The sequence below is a fragment of the Oratosquilla oratoria genome, chromosome 4 (genome assembly GCF_046742065.1).
Source record: "Oratosquilla oratoria isolate Oo_2021 chromosome 4, ASM4674206v1, whole genome shotgun sequence".
Taxonomy (NCBI): Eukaryota; Metazoa; Arthropoda; class Malacostraca; order Stomatopoda; family Squillidae; genus Oratosquilla; species Oratosquilla oratoria.
The window spans coordinates 82,162,766-82,185,265 of record NC_134780.1 but is presented as its reverse complement, the minus strand read 5'-3'; the positions used below and the strand labels follow the sequence as shown (position 1 = coordinate 82,185,265).

General features: G+C 39.9%; 3 protein-coding genes across 5 annotated transcripts in view; 2 read left to right on the top strand and 1 right to left on the bottom strand.

The window, feature by feature from the left end:
* Positions 1–17,972, top strand: part of LOC143024988 (cytochrome P450 9e2-like) — a 30,837-nt gene extending 12,865 nt beyond the window's left edge. For 2 of the 3 annotated variants that reach the window (XM_076184544.1, XM_076184545.1), the window contains exons 3-7: positions 2,321–3,005; positions 4,865–5,083; positions 12,245–12,305; positions 12,474–12,664; positions 17,175–17,969. In XM_076184544.1, coding sequence (XP_076040659.1) covers positions 2,321–3,005; positions 4,865–5,083; positions 12,245–12,305; positions 12,474–12,664; positions 17,175–17,344 — 1,326 coding nt within the window. In that variant the 3' untranslated portion in view covers positions 17,345–17,969. Of the gene's footprint in view, positions 1–2,320; positions 3,006–4,864; positions 5,084–12,244; positions 12,306–12,473; positions 12,665–17,174 lie in introns of all 3 variants that reach the window. The other variant, XM_076184546.1, reaches the window with a different exon arrangement.
* Positions 17,973–18,154: 182 nt separating this feature from the next.
* Positions 18,155–19,282, bottom strand: LOC143024573 (protein FAM200C-like). The gene has a single exon (XM_076183384.1). The coding sequence runs from the start codon at positions 19,280–19,282 to the stop codon at positions 18,155–18,157; it is 1,128 nt and encodes a 375-aa protein (XP_076039499.1).
* A 2,760-nt stretch (positions 19,283–22,042) lies between these two features.
* LOC143024987 (cytochrome P450 6k1-like) overlaps positions 22,043–22,500 on the top strand; it is a 19,164-nt gene continuing 18,706 nt past the window's right edge. Inside the window, exons 1-2 of the mRNA XM_076184543.1 lie at positions 22,043–22,074; positions 22,421–22,500. The exon at positions 22,421–22,500 is cut by the window's right edge and continues 103 nt beyond it. Of these exons, the coding sequence (XP_076040658.1) occupies positions 22,427–22,500 (74 nt within the window). The 5' untranslated portion in view covers positions 22,043–22,074; positions 22,421–22,426. The remainder of the gene's footprint in view (positions 22,075–22,420) is intronic.

Sequence of the window (22,500 nt, the reverse complement as noted above, 5' to 3'; positions counted from 1 at the left end):
GTTCTCTTATTGATGTTATCATGGATGTTGATAAAAACGGACTCCATCGCCTTTCTTTCCTGCCGTGTAATGTTATCCATGAGAATTCTTGCCTGGTCCCATTTTGGTAGATGGCCTCTTTCATCGACATGGTTAACTAATGCACTACTAACCCTGTGGTGTCTTACATCTGCTCGGTGTTCTTTCAATCTGGTGTCTAAGCCTCTGCCGGTTTCACCGATGTATTTTCTGTCACATCCACCACACGGGATTTCGTAAACTACGCTGTTTGTATTTGTGGTTGGGTCTTTTTTCTTGATTAAAAGGTCCTTTATTTTCGTACCTGTGGAAGTTGCAAGACGAATGTTGGAGGACGATAAGATTTTGTCTAGATCTCTTGTTAGATTGGAATTTGGGACCACCCAATATTTAGCGTTGGACTTTTCTCTTTTGCTGCGTAGTATACTACGAGCCTTCTCCTCCAGGGTGCAAAGTAACCCTCTGGGGTATTTGAGCTTTTCAAAAGTTGTTTTAATTATTTCAATTTCATCCGCTAGAAATTCATCACTACAAATACGAAGTGCTCTTAAAAACAGGCCTATCACCACACCAGTCTTTGTCCTCTTATTATGTGCACTGTAGAAATGAATGAAGTAATTTTTATTTGTCGGTTTCCTGTAAACTTTAAATCTAACGCCGCATCCTGATCTTATTAACACGGTGTCTAGAAAAGGTAGTTGTCCGTCTATCTCATTTTCGATCGTGAATTGGATGTTAGAATTCACACTATTTAGATTAGATAATAAATTTTCAATTTATTATCAAAATGAGAATAGGTAAGGCACCTGGGTTAGATGGGTGTCATGCGGAGTGTCTAAAGAAGGGAGGTACAGTAATGGTGGACTGGCTGGTTAGAGTGGCGGAGGACTTGAGGAGTGCTTGTATAGTTCTGCATTACAAGGGAAAAGTGGACAAGTGTGAGTGTAGCAGTTTTAGAGGGAACATTTTGTTGTATGTAGTTGGGAGGGCATATGGGAGAGGGTTTTGTTTGAGAGGAATTAGGAGAGGAACGGAGGGAATAATTGGTGAGGAACAGTGTGGGTTTTGAAAAAGTAGGGGTTGCGTGGATCAGATTTTTGTAGTGAGATATGTGAGAAACCTTTCGGAAAAGATAGGGATGGTTTTTGGCCCTTTATGGATTTGGAATAGGCTTATGACAGGGTAGACAGGAAAGCACTGAGGGAGGTACTCGTAGATATATAGGATAGGAGGAAAACTGTTAAGAACTGTCAAGTATTTTTACGAGAGTAATAGAACCTGTGTTAAAATGGGAAATGAAGAGAGCGAGTGGTTTGAGGTAAAGGTGGGACTTCGCCAGGGATGTGTCATGTCGCCATGACTGTTCAATGTATATATGGATGGGGTGGTGCAAGAGGTAAATGCAAGGGTAATAGGCCGGGGATAGGAGATGGTTAAAGAAAATGGAGAATATTGGGAGATATGTCAGTTGTTTTTTGCTGACAGCACTGCGCTTGTGGCTGGATCAAAAGAGGCATTAAGAAAGTTAGTGACAGAGTTTGGAAAGGTATGCGGAAGAAGGAAGTTGAATATAAATGTAGGTAAAATGTAAGGTGGAGAGGGTCAATACCTTGGGGCCACTTTCGGCTACAGGAGTTGCCAGAATAACGAAGGGCATCCACCCACCTGCCTGTCGATTCTCGACACAAGGTCTATCCATTTATCCAATAATCTCTGGTGGAGGCTCTTACAGGTGCTACCACCCCGGGCCAGAGCAGACCTGGGACCAATCATAGTTGAAGAGTGGATCCAAGTTCCTTAAAATCGCAAGACTTCTGCATTTATGTATATAAAAATGTATGTATGTATGTATGTATGTATGTATGTATGTATGTATGTATGTATGTATGGTATCGGCTGCATAAGTTTTATCTAGTCAATATTTCAGAGACATTAGTTACATCATTACGAACCAGTCACATGAACGAAAACTAATCTCCACCATCCCTCCTTTAAACTGTTCTACAAAATCTCTCATTTACCACCTGCATGACTCCACTGCTTCGTTCCTATGCTTTCCCAGCTTGTGGGGAGCTATGGTCTCCAGGTTGGCTAAGTTTGCGAGAATTTATACTAGAATAGCCTGTTTCATATACCATTGAGGTGTATGTACATGCATTCTATCGTGACCCCCTTACGCTAACCCCCAATTCAACTACAAAAACATATTTTCTTTCAGTAGAATAAAGTTCATCATTTAAATAACCGTATTGACGGTGCTTTTTGTCAGGAATATTAATCAGCACTTCTTTCTTCCACACAGTATCTGATAAAGTCAAAAGTCCCTTACATGGGATGGTATGAAGGTGTCAGGCCTATCTTGATCGTCCACGACCTCGCCCTTTTGAAAAACATCCTGGTGAAGGACTTCGACCACTTTGTGGACCGAAGACCCTTTGATCTCGGGAAGTCGGATGAGGTGCTCTTTCGGGAAATGCTTTTTACACTGTCAGGAGAAAAGTGGAAAAGGATGAGATCTACCATGTCTCCTACCTTCACTTCGGGGAAGCTGAAAGGGACCTTCCCCTTGATCGAGGCCAAGTGCAAGAAACTAGTCGAGTGGTGCTTAAAGGAAGGAACCACGAGGGACAAGGTAGAGATGCACAGTCTCTTTAATCGTTTCACCTTGGACACTATCACTACCTCCGCCTTTAGGATCGAGACGAACTGCATCGACAACGAAAAGGAGGAGTTTGCCACAGCAGCCGAGAAAATTACAAGTACCCCTGGAGTATTGGTTGCCTTAAAATTTGCTCTGCTTTTGATTAGTCCACGACTTTTTAATTTCCTGAGGTTGAGGTTCACAGATCCGGCTGTTGACATCTTCAGCGAGACCGCAAAGGCGACCCTAAAAATGAGGAAGAACAGCGAAAGGCGGGGTGATTTCATAGATTTGATGCTGGAGGCCAAACAAGAACACGACCTGGACACGGGGAAGAGCAAATATCGTGAGTGGATCTAAAGTGATTTATCTTCTCTTATACAGATGAGGAAAGAAGGTCCTCGACACTTTCTGGTGGGGTATATTCTTGGCACCTGGCAACAAGAAGGTAGAAAACTATTGTAGTCAGTAGTGAAGTCTCTTGCTTTCTTTTTTATTAACAAGACTATTTCTGATGTATACTTATCAAGTTATGTACGCGAATTAAAACCCTGTTGATACTAATGCAACAAGAAGGTAGAAAACTATTGTACTCAGTAGTGAAGTCTCTTGCTTTCTTCTATTAACAAGGCTATTTCTGATGGATACTTATCAAGTCATGTATGCAAATCAAAACCCTGTTGATACTAATGCATCCTAGAAAGTGTCGAAGAATTTTTTCTTATTTGTACTCAGCCGTATAGCACGGCAATTCTGTTCATACATTCTTTGACATAGACATATATGCATATATATAAACACGTGTGATGTGTAGATGCAGGCGTGCGCGTGGGTTTATATCTGCGATCGCAGATCACTTTATACTTCACTTGCACCTGCATCCACATGTTACACTGGATCGTGACTCACTCATTCAAAACATCCAGTTTTTCATGAATTCAATTAGTGTTCGACTTATATCCTTCTGTTCTTTCTTTTACTTCACCATCATAGACGTGATTTGGGTAGTTTGACCTTGTCGGAATTTTTATTATAATGGAAGCCATGCACACCATTTGTTCCTCTCATGCTAAAGCTCACTTCACCCTTATTTTCCTCTTTTCGCGTTTGATCTCGTTCTCGTTCCACTTAATTAAGATCGTTATTTGTCACTTCTTGGACGATGTTTGCTGAAAAAAACCCCACGTTGTTGTACTATGGTATGTATATATATATATATATATATATATATATATATATATATATATATATATATATATATATATATATATATATATATATATATACTCAAACCTCGTTTTTTCCGGATTAATTGGTGCAGCTACCTGTCCGGATAATGAAAAAATCCGGATATTGAATTTTTATTTTATCTTAGTCCAAAATATAAAGTTATAAACCCAAATTCACCCTCCAACTAACCTTAACACATAGTGGAACATAACACATTGGTTTGAGGTTGAAACAAGTGTTCTTTACTCGTTTTCATCTGATGAAAATCCCTCGAAATCCGGTGGTGGGGTACTTGCATCTTGTGATGGGCCAGGTTCACAGACTTGAGCTGGTGGTGCAGGAGTGAAAAAACTCGTTATTTTTCCTTGACGACCTGCCTGGTGCTGCTCCTTGATGATCAATTCTCTCAACATTCTCAGAAATCCATAATGTGAGGCAGTTTCAGGGATGGTGCTGTAAGTCGTAAAATCAAGTAAGGCATCGACGCATGAGCGGAGTTGAGAAAGCCTAACTTTCTTTACGTTCACATCCGGCTCCTCTTCACCGGTTACAGAGGCAATGATTTCTTGATTAAGTCCAATTTTTGCCGCACTGTTAGAGCAACTTGCTTTCGTTTCACGACTTTATTAGGCATGATGACACAGGTGTATTCGTAGTACTGTATAGTAGTGTACTGTAAATAGGTGTCGTTTATATACTCCGCCGCGCGCCATCTGGTGTTTACATTTCAAACTACTGTAACTCGGCATCGTTCGCCTCGCGTACGTGGCGGTTTTTCGGGCAGCTAAATATTGTTTTCGAAAATAGTATTTAGCTGCCCAGCTGCTTCAAAACGTCTGGATAAACCGAAATCCGGATATATGAAGGCCGGATAAACGAGGTTTGAGTGTATATACTGTATATATATATATATATATATATATATATATATATATATATATATATATATATACATATATATTGCCTCTTGCGCAGCTGTTACCGATGAAACCATCACAGCCCAAGTTGTCCTGTTCCTTTTTGCGGGATTCCAAACCACCTCCACGGCGCTCAGCTTTGCTGCGGATCTTCTGGCCAGACATCATGAAGTACAAGAGCGACTTCGCGAAGAGCTCCGAAGTCTGATGGAGACCTATGGGGAACTCAATTACAAGGCCATAGGAGAAGCCAAGTATCTCGAGGCTTGCCTGCACGGTAAGTCTGACTATATACCAATGGTTCCCAAACCGGGGGTAGAGTGTTGTGGTAATTTTAGATGGGTAGCTGGGGGAAGAGAGAGAGAGAGAGAGAGAGAGAGAGAGAGAGAGAGAGAGAGAGAGAGAGAGAGAGAGAGAGAGAGAGAGAGAGAGAGAGAGAGAGAGAGAGAGAGAGAGTCATTTCTTATTGCAGTACGTCAACTTCTATTCTAATGTTGAATGCACCCTTTTCCGTTTATCTACTCATATTGCAGATGACATAGTTGTAGAAAATCTTGAACAAATATCAGAAATAGCACCTTCACACATTGGATGTAAAATTATGAGAAATAAAGGCAGCTCTGTTGTAAACACTATGACAATGCCTCAACTAGCGGTTACCTCCGGGAACACCAGCTCTTGTACGATTTTGCCCTTTGTTCGACCGCAGTGCTCAACGTGTGGGTAATTAAAATTAGAAAATACACATGCGTACGCACACAAATATATATATATATATATATATATATATATATATATATATATGTATGTATGTGTATATACATATATATGTACACACACACACACAGACACACACACACACACACACACACACACACACACACACACACACACACACACACACACACACACACACACACACACACACACACACACACACACACACGTATATTAATATCTATATGAGGGGAGTGACTGGTGGCTCCAGATCCGGGAGGAGAGATGGCTGCTGGACTCGAAATCGACGCGTCGAGCAGCTTGGAGAGGTTCTTTACTGGGTTCCGAGGCAATCAGTCCTTCCCACGGGTTCCGTGGTGGCCTGGACAGCTCGCGTACTGCATGTTGATTGGCCAAGGTCGACGGTGCTCTAAACCGTAACTCACGGTCGCTTCTTTCAGGTACGCAGCCTATCTCGTACCGGCCGATCTCGCATTATACGCTCCGATTGGCTGAGAGCGAGCCGCCATGAACCGCATTGGAGACAACTGTCTAACAGCAACGAAACGTTAGAGTGTTTAGGGTTCCGAGCCTTCCCCTGTGTTTATGTTCTCCATCATCCAAATAATATATATATATATATATATATATATATATATATATATATATATATATATATATATATATATATATATATTTAGTGTTTTGCCCTTAGCCAATCATGGGTAAGATGAAATGTACGGCCTTAGAGGGAGGTGCCTAACATTACCGAGGTATTCTTAATGTTTAGAGACAGAAGGAGAACAGTCGTTAGGAGGCTGCTCCGAGCATCAGGTCAAAATAAGGCAGTATTCTGAATTCCACTCCCACACTCTAGCACTCGTAATAAACAACAAAACATACACCACTGGTTTGTTCTTCTACCCTAGCAAAACCTAAGTTCGAACCCTCCTGGGGTCTTAGCCCCTGCTCTGAGGAGGAACGCGACAAGTAAGCCTCATGGGATAACAAATGACCTCGCTAGGCCGAACGGTGACAAAAAAAGCACCTATGCACACTGACACAATACAGACAGTAGTTGCAGATCTTGTTTACAGAAATATAAAGGGGAGAGAAGAAGCAGGGTGAAGACAGTTACTGCTGTCCTTGGGTCACGCCTGTGTGTCAGGGTGTAAGTTATCAGTGAACCACGGGTAAGTCATGTGTGACTAATCTATTTTTTACACTAAAATATATAAGGCGTCAGATGACAATGATAGTTACAATGTTATTTACATTGACTTTAGCAAAGCGTTCGAAAAAGTGCCCCATTAGAAAATTCTAAATGGAATCAAAGCCCATGGCATAAGAGGAAAAGTGTTTGAATGGAATAGAGCTTGGATCAGTGACAGAAAACAGCGGGTCACCATAAGTGGTGTAAAATCCAAATGGGGGAATGTTTCTAGTGGAGTTCCATAGGGGTCTGTTTTGGGCCCCTTATTGTTTATCATGTACATAAACGACTTGGGACAACGGGATTAATAGTGATGTTAGTAAGTTTGCGGGCGACACCAAAATAGGACGCCTAGCTAGATCAGGAGACGACGCCGAGATTCTGCAGGATGATCTTAACAAATTGTTCACATGGTAGGTGAAATGGCAAATGGACTTCAATGTCTCAAAGTCCAGCGTGTTGAACGTAGGGCTACACAACCCCGAAAACAGATAGAGCTTAGATAACACGTTTTTAGAGAAAATTGAATGGGAGAGAGACTTGGGAGTTCTAGTAAGTCCTGACCTTAAATCCAGGAAACAGTTATTAATGCCAGGAATAAAGCTAACAGAGCATTAGGTTTCATTGCCAGGACAGTTAAGAATATAAGTGCAGAAATAATCATCAAACTCTGTCTAGCGTTAGTTAGACCCATCCTTGACTATGCAGTACAGTTTTGGTCTCCGTCTTATAGAATGGACATAAATTCACTAGAATCAGTACAGAGGAGAATAACTAAAATTATACATGGGGTCATGAATTTACCTTACGAAAAGAGGCTTAGGCACCTTAACTTACAATCTCTGGAAAGACGCAGATTGCGGAGTAACCTGATAGAGGTGTTCAAGTGAATCAAAGGCTTTAACAAGGATGACGCAAACATTGTCATCATATTATGTAGCCCTTATTGTGTGGGCTTACATATGGGACAGAGGTTCTAAAAATGGGTTCCTTGAAACGGGGGCGATGTTCTTCTTTACTTGCTAGCCCTGGACGTCGACCCCGACGATATAGAGATGTTAACAGCAGATCGGAGAGTCTGGAGGCATCTTGTTGTAGTGCCAGAGTGAAGTGAGTGAGTGAAGATAGTTTGTGAAGCTATTAAAGGAACATGTATGTTGTTACATAACTAAATATAATTTTTTTTTTTTTTTTTACAAATGGACATGTGTGATATCAGTTTTCTATCCTGCGTAAAGTTCAGGTAGGACTATAGTGTAGGAATTTGGGATTATTTCTAATGGATTGACCTAGTTTTCTGTTGTCTCTGTGAGAAGTATTTAACATCTATTCTAATGTTGCTTAAAATTGATCAGACTGTTTGTTGTAAGTTTATCTATTTATTTTGTTCCATTATGTTATGAATGAAATGTTGCTAATGTTGTATATATTTGTTTCGTCGAGGTTTTGTGAATGATTATTAGCTATATTTTTTATGGGAAATTGTCATTTTGAATTTAAAAACAAAATAAGTCTGAGATTGAGGTATACAGTAAGTGGGTTTAGATTATGGTATGAAATGATAATTGGTCGTCTTTGAGTAGGAAGTTTTGAGGATAGTGTCTTTCTTAAATTTTGTGCGATTTTTTTCTTGTATCTTGGATTTGTCTGAGCTATAGCATTTCAGAGTTGAGTTGGTAAGGTGAGAATACTTTGTATATTGAGTTCAGACTAATGTATTGGAGATAGTTATATTATGTTGGCAATAGATGGAGTTGGTATAGTTTTGAATTTGATATAATTGTGTATTATTCCTGGGCGTTAGGGTCAGAAGGAAACAGAGAAGATTTTTATATAGATAGATTTTTATTTATTTATTTTATTTATTTATTTATTTATTTATTTTAAGCGATCGTGAGTTCTTTGAAACCTATCGAAACTCATGACTTCTTGCGTTCCTTGGGTGGATTGATTTTATTTTAATTGCATGGTTTTATGTGTTGGTTTTGTTCATTGTGGGAGTTGTTGTTTTGTTTTCCTTTGTTTGTCTTATTTTATTATGTGTTGGCTTTGGGTGATAGCTTGTGAGATTTCCTTGGGGTGGGAGCTGTGGCTGGGGTGTGCTGAGCTGAGCATTTTGTTGGGTGTGAGTTAGTCTGATTTAGTATAAGGTTAATGTGATATTGAGTTGTTATATATGGATTAGATATTTGAGTACATGATGGCAGAGGTGATATTGTAGCTCGTATTTGAGATTTGACATTTATATAGAATGAGTTTGTTAAAAATGCACTGGGAGATGTATGGTATGTAATTATTGAGTTCTATATATCTGAGATTTTATTTGGTTATATGGTGTTTGGTATTATTGAATCCTATATCTGTTATTCGTAGTATGTGTTTGTTTGCCTATATTAGTTTATTTGTATTAGCTGTTGGTTGATATGTACATAGATTCTTTTTAGTAGATCTATGTGGATTGGAGAATTTGTTGTGTATTATTTACTTTACATCTTATGAATGTTGATTTTGTTGGATGCTATGTTGACTTGAAGAATTGGTAGTGAATTATGTGATCACTTTTTATCTTGATATGTGGGATCTGATTAATGCGCATTAGTTAATAACTGTTTCTCTTATATGTTTATGCACTTCTTGTTTTGAATATTGATTCATGTGTTTATTTATGCATTCAACGTTTGTTCAGTTTACTTGTTGTAGATTGTATGTTTTCATTGATATATGTATATACCTATTAGTGCATCTACCTACTGGTGCATATGTGTAATTATTCTTACAGTATCTGTGGGTATCTTAGGAGTGTGAGTATATGTAAAAATTGACATTTGAGTACTTCACTTGACGAAAGCTACTTGGATAGCCTGGATAGCACTGTGGGTAGCTGGAGACTGACGGTAGACTGAAGGAGTTAATTTGTAGCTGGTGCTAACTTGACCGTAAATATTGCTGGCATTGCAGTTTTTCAGCGCTGTTTGATAGTTCATGTGTCTCAGTCGGAGGTAGGCGGTAGACGGAAGGGGGTGGTGGAAGAAAGGAAGGCGGATGCAGCTGTGGGTCGCGGTGGAGGGAGTGGTTGCAGTGCTGAGGTGACGGGTGCGGTCTCCAGTCGTGGGCGCGGTGGAGGGAGTGGTTGCAGTGTTGAGGTGGTTAAGCGAGGATTAGCTCAACCGACGCGAAGTTCCTGGTTTTCAAGGGGGTGGATGGGGGTAGAGGGCAGGCTCTCGTCCGGCTCCGTATGAGGTGAGCTAGAAAGATTAAAGGGGATTAGTGGATGTACGTAATTTGGTACTCACGATGACTGGTGACGTTAGTTGGGGACGGGGTATATGGAGATGACTCTAGACGAGTCTTATCGCCCTGGGGGTCCTATGCGTCTTGACTGAAGTCCTGTGTGGTACCAGCTCGACCTTCGAGTCAGTGCGTTGGGTCCTCACGGCTTATTGGAGTCGTCTGGCTCTGTTTGAGAAGTAGAGGGGTCAGTAGTATTACTTACCGAGTGGATTGTTTGCTGAGCTTGCGATTTGCGTTTCTTGTCAGATTGTCACCTCGTTGGGGGGGGCGGCGGTTGGTGGAGGGAGTGGTGTATAGATGCTCGCTTGCTTGGAGGTGCGTGGGGGCGAGTGGAGTCTTGCCTCGATTTCGGGGGTTCGATTAAAGATGTGGTTTGAAATAGAATACTTTTCGTTTTCATCACCGATTCTAAGATTGCTACAACTGCAGGTCACACCTGTGGCGATCGGCAGATGTTCCTAGAAGTTCGAATGTCGTCTCGGAAGGAGTGGTTGGTGGAGGGGTGGCTATAGTTGCGTCGCTAGTTGTGAACTGATGACTTAGCGCGCTGGGTCGGCTCTTGCCACTCGTCTCAGGTGGAGGTTGGGGTTTGAGTGGGTGGAGGTGAGTGCACGGCGCAGAATAAAAACGCTCGTTTGAAGTCTGAAAGTCGATGCGCTTGCACTAGTGATTTGGTTGAAGTTCGATGCGTTGAACTGATTGAAGTTTGCTGGGAATCACTGCTCTGGGTTGACGATTCTAGTCGTTGTTTTTCTTCGTAAGGCGGTCTCTCTTCAGACTGAGTGTTCTCTTTAGATTAGTAGCAAGCTGCCACAAGGTGGTTTAAAATCGAATGCCTTTCAATTTCACCACCAATCATGTAACCCGAATTGTGTGTGTGTGTGTGTGTATTTGTAGGCGTGGTTGGGGCGGCTTGGTTGAGGTAGTCTTCCTTGGTTGGTGTGGGAATACCGGCGGGGTAGGCGTGGTAGGCGTGGCTGGTCGAGGACTAGTGATTCTCTTTGTGGTGTGGGAGCACCGGCGGGTTGAAGGGGTGCAGTCGGCGGATGACAGACCTGGTAGGCGTGGCTGGTCTTGGTCAGCGGACCTGGTAGGCAACGGCGGTTCTAGTCGGGCGTCTATTTCAGGGGCGTGGGAGTACCGCCTGCCACCATTTATGTAGCAGGGGTTTTATACTGTATGTGGGGCAGTACGAGCGGGCTCTTCGGTAGGTGTGGCTTGAGCGGCTTGGTTGAGGACGACTATTTTAGTCAGGTAGTCTGTTCGGGTTGGCATGCGAACACCGCTTGCCACCATTTATGTAGCCCTTATTGTGTGTACTTTCATATGGAGCAGATGTTCTAAAGATGGGTTCCTTGAAACGGGGGCGATGTTCTTCTTCACTTTATTTTCAAGTACTGGACATTTTATGTACAAAGGGGAAATACCTCCCCTAGTGAAGATAAGGGAGAGCCTCACCCTACCTCTACTGCTAGGTCCTTCACCTAGGCAGCCCTATCTACGACGGGCGCAGCCGTTCGTTTATAAAATGAAAAAGCGCTTAAGGAAGCATGTTGTTGTAGGTTGCTATATGGGAGATGTGTTAGTCGTTAAACATACACTATGCGGGTGTTAGTTCCATTGTATGGGGTTTAGTTATATTATTGGTGGATGTGGCCAGTTATGGCGTATATATTGAATTTAAGATAATGTAGTTGGGGTAGGTATAACAAAGGGATCAATGGACCTGTCTGGTGGCATAGGTATTTCGTGTTGGTGATGGCGCGATGGCGTCATGTTGTCTTACGTTGCATTCATTAGTCAACTTGTTTTGTGATTGAGGAATTTGTGAGATCTGCAAGATTGGAGGTCTTGCTAAAGACGAGTAGCATCTCACATGTGTATGGATCACGTGCATGGTTAGTGATGGTTACATTTTAAGACAACAGAGCAGGACTCGCAGTAATGGGTTTAAATTGGACAAATTTATATTTATGAAGGAAATAGGCAAGAATTGGCTTACTAAAAGAGTAGTGAACGAATAGAATAGTCTTAGTAACCATGCAGTGAGCGCTGAAACTATCGGTTGTTTTAATAACCGGTTAGATAACTTTATGGATGAGGATGACAGGTGGTAATGGGCATGGAACTGCCTAGTGTAAGCCTTATGGTCTCTTACAGTCTCCTTCATTCTTATGTTCTTATGAGTCTGATGGTCACTCCTTTCCTCTCTTCCAGAGGCGCTGCGTCTTTTTCCGCCTGTACCGATGATCGATAGAGCCACCACCAAAGAATACACGTATGTTGAATCTCTAGTTATATATATGTTATGACCTAATAAGACGAGTGACGGGTGAAAAAATATATACAATCCCTTGTACTTAGTCAGAACAATGTTTGGAAATGGAACATTTTTATGGATATTGGCCCTGTTTTCTTCCTCTTCCTCAATGTTTTCTTCTTGCAGACTTCCTGGAACTGACGTGAAGATCGAGAAGGGCACAGTGATCACAATCAATGCCTGGGGAGTGAACCGGGACCCTAGAATCTGGGAGGACCCGGACGACTTCAAGCCGGAACGCTTTCTCCCTGAGAACAAAACCCCTGAACAAAGCTTCGCCTTCCAATCCTTCGGCCAGGGACCCAGAAACTGCATCGGTAAGTCAACCAGAATTATATTATATTATATCATACTATATTATATTATATTATATTATATTATATTATATTATATTATATTATATTATATTATATCATGTTATATTATATTACATTTTATTGTATCATATTATACTATATCATATTATATCATATCATACTATATCATATTGTATTATATTATACTATATTATATTATATTATATCACATTATATCATATTATTATATTACATTATATTATATTATATAATATCATATATATATAAATGCATGTACACACACACACACACACACACACACACACACACACACACACACACACACACACACACACACACACACACACACATACAAGTATATATATACACACATATATATATTATATATATATACATATATAAATGTATATATATATATATATACATACATACATACATACATACATACATACATATAGATATACATATATATATATATATATATATATATACATATATCTATATGCATATATATATACGTGGTCTGTCCATGGCGCCCTACTCTCCTTCAAAATAGTCTCATTCGGACTTCACACACTTTTCCCAGCGTCCCTTCCACGTTTTAGAATAACTTGCAAAATCCTCTTTTGGGATCTTAATCAGCTGGCTCGTCGCATTCTTCTTAATTTCGTCTATGGAGATAGATGTGGGCTGTAGGTGGTTTGAATTAGCTGCGTGATGGAATGTTTTACCAAAAATCCCTGCACAACACGTGAAGAATTGGCAGGTGCCTTATCATCATGAAGGATCCAGTCTCCACCAGACCACAGCTGGGGCCGTTTTATTCTCACTGCATCCCTCAGACGGCGAAGAACTTTGATGTAATACTTCTTCGTTATTGTTTGGCCTTGAGGAGCGTACTTGTGGACAACACTCTGATAAAAAAAAAAAAAAAAAAAAATCAACATGACTTTTACTTTGTTTCGACTTTGCTGTGCCTTTTTCGGACGTGGAAAGGCAGGTGACTTTCATTGGCTAGAATGGGCTTTTTTTTCTGGGTCATAGCCGTAGAGCCACGAGTCATCTCCAGTTATTACTTGTTTCAGGAAATTTGAGTCTTTTGTAGCAGTTTGAAGTTTGTCCTGTGAAGTTTTAACACGAAATTCCTTCTGCTCATGGATCAGGAGACGCGGGACGAATTTTGCCGCTACACGTGTCATGCCAAGATCTTCCGTCAAATTTTCTGAAACACTTGTCCGCGAGATACTAAGATCATCTTTTAATTCTCGGACTATTAATTGGCGATTTTCATTGATTGCAGTCTTCACACGTTCAACATTTTTGGGTGTTCTGCTTGATGAAGGCCTACCAGAACGTGGATCACTTTTGACAGATTCTCGGCCTTCTTTGAAGCGTTTGTACCACATCTTTATCTGTGCTTCACTAACTAAATAATCCTGGAATGCCTTCTTAATCATTTGAATAGTTTCCGCTGACGAATATTCAAGTTTGCAACAAAACTTTACACGGATTCTCTGATCTAATCGCTCAGTCATTGTCGATGCAACGGTCAAACAGTACACACCTTCACTCAACTGTGTCCGGCCGGTAACTTAGTTGTCACATGGGGCCACTAACGTATGCGCAGTAGGGTCCTCTGTCAGTATCCACCAACTTTTGTTAGGATTGCAATGCTAGTTTTGCAAGTATTTATAATGGCTGGATACTTTCCGGACAGTCCTCGTGTATGAATATATATATATATATATATATATATATATATATATATATATATATGTTGAGACATTATGACAGGTTGATGTAAGCGGAATAGGAAACACAGGAGTCTTAGTCTTGAGTTTATTCCTGACTAGTTTCGCAGGTATGCTTTTTCAAAGGAATATGTGTACAAACGGGCTGTGGGCATTATATACATGGGGTGGACCTCACCACCTCTCCGAGTTACCATAGTTGGTGACGAATGTGAACATCACATTGTGGCTAACGTAACAATGAATAAATTTTTACAATTAAATATGATAACACTAATAACAAAGAAATTATTAATAGAAAATGTAACAATAGTAATGATAACAATGAAGATAATATTTAAATAATAATATTAACAATAATAACAAAAATGATAATAGCAATACAGTAGAAGTAATAATAATAATAATGAAAATAATAACAATAGAATAAAAGTAATAATAATAATAAAAATAAAGATAAAAATATAAATATAATAAAAATGATAATACTAATAACCAAGAAATTTTAAATTACTAATAGTAATTATGACAATAATAGTGATAACAATGATAATAAAAACGAAAAATTAAATATTTAAATAATGATAGTAACAATGATAATAACAATAATAATAATAAAGATAATGAAAGTAATAATAATAATGATGGTAATAATAAAAATGATAAAATTGTAAATATATATAATGATAGTAATAATAAATAAATATAATGATAGTAATAATAAATATATAATAGTTATAATAACAATGATAATAATAATAGTGTTGAAAATAAATAGTAACAAATAGTATTAAAAGCATAAATCATGTTAAAAAGTTGGGGCAAGGTAGCATGGAGGAACTTCAGAGTGAAAGGAAGAAAGCTGGAGAGGGTAGGCCGAAGTGGGAAAAAGGTATCTACTTAGGGTCGGGGGGTCTGGGAAGCCATTCTTGGAGGGCAAGTGTTGCGGTAGATTTTGTCCATTTCAAGTCACCAGTTCTCTTGTTTGTGTTTTTGTGGTTGGCAATGTAAAGTGATTCAATTATTTTCCGTTGTTTCTTGTGTAGTCCTTTAGCTAGAATGGTGGAACCCTCCCAGTTAGGCAAATGTCCCTCTGTGTCAATGTGGTTAACTAGAACGTTGGTTTCTCGGTGGTGTCTAATGTCCGCTTTGTGTTCCCTGAGTCTGTTGTTAAATCCTCTGTATGTCTCTCCGTAGTATGCACAGTCACATCCTTTGCAGGGAATTTTGTAAACGATGCTATTGTCACGGTTCGTCTTGGTTCTGTTGGTGGTCAAGTGTCCTATTTTCTTCCCTGTGTCATTTACTATGATGAGTCCTGTCTGTCTCAACGTTTTGGAAAGCATGTGAGAGAGGCCAGAGTTAGGAACCACAAGGTATCGTAAATTTGTCCTCTCTTCACTTCCTTTCCTCTGTCTGATTTTAATGGCTTTCCGTAGTGACGTCCCTAACATGCCCTCTGGGTACCTTAGGTTCCTGAACGCAGCGGTTACGTATTCAATTTCTTCTTGTAAATACTCTTCGCTGCATATTCTAAGAGCCCTAAGGTAAAACCCAATGATAACCCCTGATTTGGTCTTCTCGTCATGTGCGCTAAAATAGTGGATGAAGTCGTCTTTGTTTGTCGGTTTACGGTATACCTTGAACCTAGCGCTGCTGTCCGATCTGATGACGACAGCGTCTAGGAAAGGTAGGGAACCGTTGGTCTCTTCCTCTACTGTGAATTTAATTCTTTTGTCCACGTTGTTCAGTTGTTCCAGTAGGTTTCTTGTGTCGTTTGTTTTGTGTGAAATGAAGAGGATGACCAACGCCTGGTAAGCTTTGACATCACTTCCCTCTACACAAACGTAACAATAGACGGTGCCCTTCGGGCTGTTAAAGAGACAGTACAACACATTGACACCGACAACTTACCCATCAACAAGCGTGACTACTTGGAGTTGGTGGATAGGTGCATAAAGTTTGGTTCTTTTGTTTTTAACAAACAGGAATACAGACAACATGAGGGACTTCCAATGGGGTCTCCATTGAGTGCGGTGGCAGCATCGCTCTACATGGAGACTTTGGAAAGGGACCACCTTCTGCATATCGTCCCAGCTAACGAATATGAAAAACGACATCCTCTTCATTTCATATTCGTTTGTTCATAAGAAAATCGTACTCAACTTATATCTCTCTTGATAGCGCATTGGTTTAAGTCACTGTAACTTTGTTACGGGTTAGCTGGGTTCGAATCCTCGGCTCGTCCACGTTTCAATTTCCAACAAAATGTCTCCATCGAGCGATTCTTCAGTCTCGATTGCGATGGCATGGAATTAAAAGTTGTTTGTGGTTGAATAATATATATATATATATATATATATATATATATATATATATATATATACATATATATATATGCAAATACATATATATATATACATATATATATATATATACATATATATATATATATATATATATAATATATATATATATATATATATTTATATGAGTGTGTGCCTGTAAAGTGTTTTCTTTACTTTTTCGGGAGTCGGGCTCGCCATGGTTCTCCCTACATCAAGAATTTCAGATATATTTTCTTTTACATATTCATTCATTGAACTATTTATTTATTTATTTACTTGTTTATTTATCTATGTATTTATTTATTTATTCATTTATCTATTTACTTATTTTTATTTATTTATGTTTTGTTCATCTATTTACATAACCTTTTTATCTGTGTTTTTTCTTCCTTTTGTTCTTTTGTCCATCAGGGATGCGGTTCGCTCTTCTGGAAACCAAGCTGGCGCTTGCCCACCTGGTCCTCAACTTGAATCTCCGCCTGGCGCCCGGCCACGAGGATCCTCTCGAACTCGTATTCTCTCCGAATATAATGAAAGCCAAGGGCGGCATCAATCTGGTCTTTGAGTCTGTTCAGGCGTGAAAGAAGGAAGGAAGAAATGCGGGAAGAAAGGAAAGACAATTCTTTGGAATCGTGACGAAAGGACCAAAGAATCAAGGGAGGAATGAAGGTAGTAAGGGAAGAAAGTAGGAAGGGTGGGAGGAAGGAAGGAAGGAAGGAAGGAAAAAAGGAAGAAAAGAAATGAGGAAGGAAGAACGAAAAGAAGGAAGCAAGGAAGGAAGAAGATAAAGAAAGAACGAAAGGAAAGAAGTAAGGAAGGACGATTCTTGGAGTCGTAACGAAAGGACCAAGGGAATGACACAATTGAATTTCTTCCCAGTGTGCTTTTAACTGTGAAGCTTTTCCAGAACCTTTCTATCTTTGGCACACTCTCAAACATCGGGGTTGGTGGAAATGTGACGTCACTGGAAGATCAGGGGGAAGAAGGGACGTGAAGAATGAAAACTCGCGATAGGGAACCACAGGGAAAGAGTTTTATTTTTCTCCATTTAAGGGGAGGCGCCGCCAGTTACTTAGTGGGTGATATTAATTTCTTCCTATCTTCATGATTTCTGGTGTGTATATCCCTTTGTACCTTTAGTATAAAATCCCAAAGTTTCATTGAAATATGATAATTATTTTTTGAGGTATGAAATAAATCAGTGGTTCCCAACCTATTTTCTGTCATTTCCCCCTGCACCCAATTCAACCATCCAGATTTCCCCCTTCATGTGTATGAGAGAAAGAACAGTTAAAGCACACTGAGACTATTTACTAGTTTATTTTTCAAATGCACTAAGACAGCTAACATTAAATTGTATTGAATAAGAACACTAACACTAACACAGCATTTTAGTGTGACTTCTGGCATTGTTTGCCTATCACGAGTCCTTCAATGTCTGGAGGAGTTATGGAGAGCGCACATCGAAGATCCGCCTCCACTTCCAAATTGTTGCGTGCCTTTGTTTTGAGGTGTACCAGTGCCGAAAATCCTGTCTCATACAGGTAGGTGGAAGAAAACTGGACCAATATCCGCAGAGCATTAGTCGCAAGAAGCGGGTAGGTTCCTCGGACTTGGGTCCAAAACTCTTCCAGTTCCATATTCTGGAAGGCATCCTTCGCTGCAGAGTCGTTTTTCAAGTCCAGGAACTCTTCCTGCCACGCGTCTGGCACATCATCAACGTTCCTCTGAAATGGGTCTCTGATAAGCTTGTTCTCGTTGCTCTCGATTTTGATCCCCGGGAAGTAATACTTGAATTCTTCCTCCAAGCCTTCGAGGTGTTGTTTGATATCCTCGGCTATTGGATCAGGCAGACCATCCTCCATATCCTCCACACATTCGTTGAGAGCGAGGAATGAGGAAAAACTTCCACTCCCCGCTCTTTTCTTCCACAGTTCCAGTTTAGCCACGAAAGCTCTGATCTTGTCCGACTGAAAAAGAATGTTGGTCCCTTTGCCCTGCAGTTTCCTGTTGAGCTCGTTCAATGCACTGAAAATATCGGACAAGTAGGACAGCCGCACACGGAAAAACTCACCCTCCAACGCCTCCAGAAGCACAACATTCTCTTGGGCCCGAAGGAAGGCTACCACCTCATCAAACAATTCCAGGACTCGCTGCAACATGTTTCCCTTCGAGAGCCACCTCACCTGAGTATGAAATAGCAACGATTCGTGGTCGGCTTCCATGCCTTCACAGAGCCGACGGAACAGCCGAGTGTTCAGAGCGGAACCCTTGATAAAGTTGACGACATTGATGACAGTCTCGAGATGCTTCTTGAAGTTCTTGGGGAGAGTTCTCGAAGCAAGCACCTCTTTGTGGATCAGATAGTGTGTCGATTCCACTGCCGGATTCTTTTGCTTGACGAGCGTGACGAACCCCGATCGAGAGCCAAGCATGGCTGGTGCACCATCCGTGCACACCCCAACCAGAGACTCCCAGCTGATGTTGCTGTCTTCGAAAAAGTCATTGATAAGGCCCATCACATCCTGAGCTTTGGTCGTGGTCTGGAGAGGTTTGCAGAAGAGGAATTCTTCTGCATTTTAATTCCAGACTAGAATTTCCACCCTGAAACATTCAAATTTCCCCCCCGGGGTAAATTTCCCCCTGGTTGAGAACCACTGAAATAAATCAACGCCGAAAAAAAAAATATGGGTGTTTTTCATTATAGCTCAACTAATTTTCAACCTACCGTTTTGAAAATTAGTTTGGTTACAATAGATACATGCGGCTTAATTTTGATCGAGGAAGACTTCAATAATCGAATACTATTCTCAAAAAATAAATTAAGAAATAGTGGTAACGATTTTCTTTTTCGTCATAAAAAAATCTCCCTGGATAACTTTAAGTATTTTTTAAAATGTCTCTCGATAAAAAAAAAAAAAAAAAAATCTTTTCTCCTTTCCATAGATATATGTATATCTACACTCACTTGAAAAAAAATTGAGTTATTTGGCTCGAAATGTCAATAACTTTAGTTTTGAGATATGAAACGTTTTCTGTTGATGAGTTTCATGAATACTGCAAGCTCTACTTTGCACTAAAGTTGAGGAGTTTTGTGGATTAAGAAGTTCGTACAGTGAGCAGCACACTGAACTATGACCTTCGAGGATTTTGAGAGATAATGAAGATATGGGAAGGGTTTCACAATGGTTTCTGTCTCATCCATCCTTTTCAGAAAATAAGGAGATTATGTCACTTGCAAATGGGATGATTGGTGATGGTAAAATAAACTGCTGCATAAATGCTATAACTGGACAAACTTTCAGTGATGTAAAATTGAAGCGCAAGAACTGTGTGTTACCTCTGGCAACAATTAACTCAAGTGCCACAATTCGAGAAGATATAATTCCTGTTGATACAGCTCTTCTTTTTTAAAGAATAATACGCACATTAGACAGTGCTAATGATCTGCAAGAATATTTTGAGTATGAGCTTGCTCCAATGCCACCTGCATTATTTACTGAACAGGGCATGAGAAAGACAAAGCTGCAATGTATAGTGTTTTCAATTATGTTAGCACATTTCAAGATCTGGATGATGCAGTTTTCATTGTGGATGGAAGTTTTCTCCTTCGTCGTGTTGTATGGCCATCACACAATCAAGGAACGACTTATGATGAAGTCTATGATGCATACATCTCTAACATTAAACAGTACTACCACACAAATGCAGTCATTGAGTTTGATGGATACAGGGACTCAAAATCTAGTACAAAATATGCAGGGAGAGAACGAATATCGTGCACATTCCAAAGCACGGATATAGTTTTTGAACGCCACACCAAAGTGTGTATTAATCAAGAAAATTTTCTATCAAATGAGCATAACAAATAAAAATTTATCACCCAATTGTCCAGAAAACTAAATGTAAAAGGTGTCTCAGTGAAACAAGCAACTGACTATGCAGATTTATTGATAATACAGACGGCAATACATGAGAGTTTAAGTTCTGTTTGTAACATTGCTGTTGTTGGAGATGTTTAGCTTCTTATACTTATGGCTGCACTGACACCAGTAGACAGAAATATTACTTTCCTGAAACCTGGTCGTGGAAAAGTACCTGCAAGACATTATAATTCCTCTGATCTACAAGCTTCCCTTGGTTCACTAAAATATTACATCTTTTTACTTCATGGTGCAAGTGGGTGTGATACAGTTTCGTCTTTCTTCAGACAAGGGAAGCATAAACTACTCAGGCTTTTACAGAAGAGAGAAGGACTAAGGAAGCATGCAGATGTATTCAATAGCATGACATCAACACAAAAGTCAGTGACTGATGGAGGAGAAAATTTACTTATTGCTCTATATGGAGGGCCTGAAGAAGAATTAGAGCTTAATTAATTTCGACTGAAGTGATTTAGGAGAGCAACATTGTAAAAAGCTAGTAAGCCTTGAAAGACTCCCCCCCCCAACAGCAGCAGCGCCAAAAGAACATTTTCTTCATGTGTATCACCAAGTTAAACTTTGGCAGAGCAATCCATTACAATCCATTACAATCCATTACAACCTTTTTTTATCTTGATCTTTTCTGAATCTTTATGTAGTTGAATTATAATTATAGCGGTACCATTCATATAAATCTTTTCTAAAACCCTTACGATCTGTTCGTTTGTACCCTGATTGCGTAGCGAGTTTAGAATTGCTATTTGTTCTACCGAGTAAAAGGCCTCGTAATCTACAAAAGCTAAAGACAGATGTCCCACTTGGTGTTGTGTAGTTCTTCCATTAGACTGTCCAGCCTGTGGTCTTCTGAGAGAGTTCTTACGTTGTAAGTATAGATCTTCATTTTCTTCATGCTGTTTAATGTCCAAGGCTTGGATCTGCTTGGACAGTGCTTACTCACATTCGGTGGCACACTGCCCGTAAGCACATGAGGCAATGCGGTTGGACCTTTGGGAGACGATGATCCAACAGGGACCCCCGGTTTTGTTTTGGTTGTGCTATTCATGGTTTCTATGAAGGGCAATTAGTTTCTGGTGAGATATTTCTCTGGTGTCACTTTATTATATTCGGTGACCGCTGATACTCCAAGTTTGTAATCAACCAAGTCTCAATGTTTTTCATATGACAACACGTAATTTGAAATGATGGTTTCTAATTACAACTACTGCGCAGTACTTAAGACATGAGATTAAAAGGCAACATCAGTAGAGTTTTATCTGGATTTATCTGATATTATAGCACAAGCACCCGGACTGACAAGGTACCGCTATCCATATCGAGTCAGTGTCTGTAGGTACGCAAAGAACTGGAGGGGTGAAGAGCAGGGAAAAATCTGTGTTCTCAAGTGAAATGTAATCGTTGGTATATTATTTCTATTTACTTATTCATTTATTATCATATTCATTGCAGTTTTTAATGTAGCTTGCTTTTGCTAAGAGAGTTATCGTAGCGTTGTAACCAACGGGAAAATATACGACCAAATAAATGAAGGGAAAGTGGTTTGTCAAATAACACATTACTTTCTCTTGTGACGACAGTCTTGGATTGCGACCAGCAAGGCAACGGTTCAATACGAAAATAGTCACCAATTGGCACTGAACGGGGATTAACAAATGGATGCTGTGCAAGTATTCGATGTATTTTTTCCGTGACTTAGCTTTGACTTTTGTTTCATAGTCCAGGATGTTGGTGGTACTGACCTTGGTTGTGACTCTGGTGGTACTGTTCCTGGGGTATTGTCACCACCGCCAACAGTA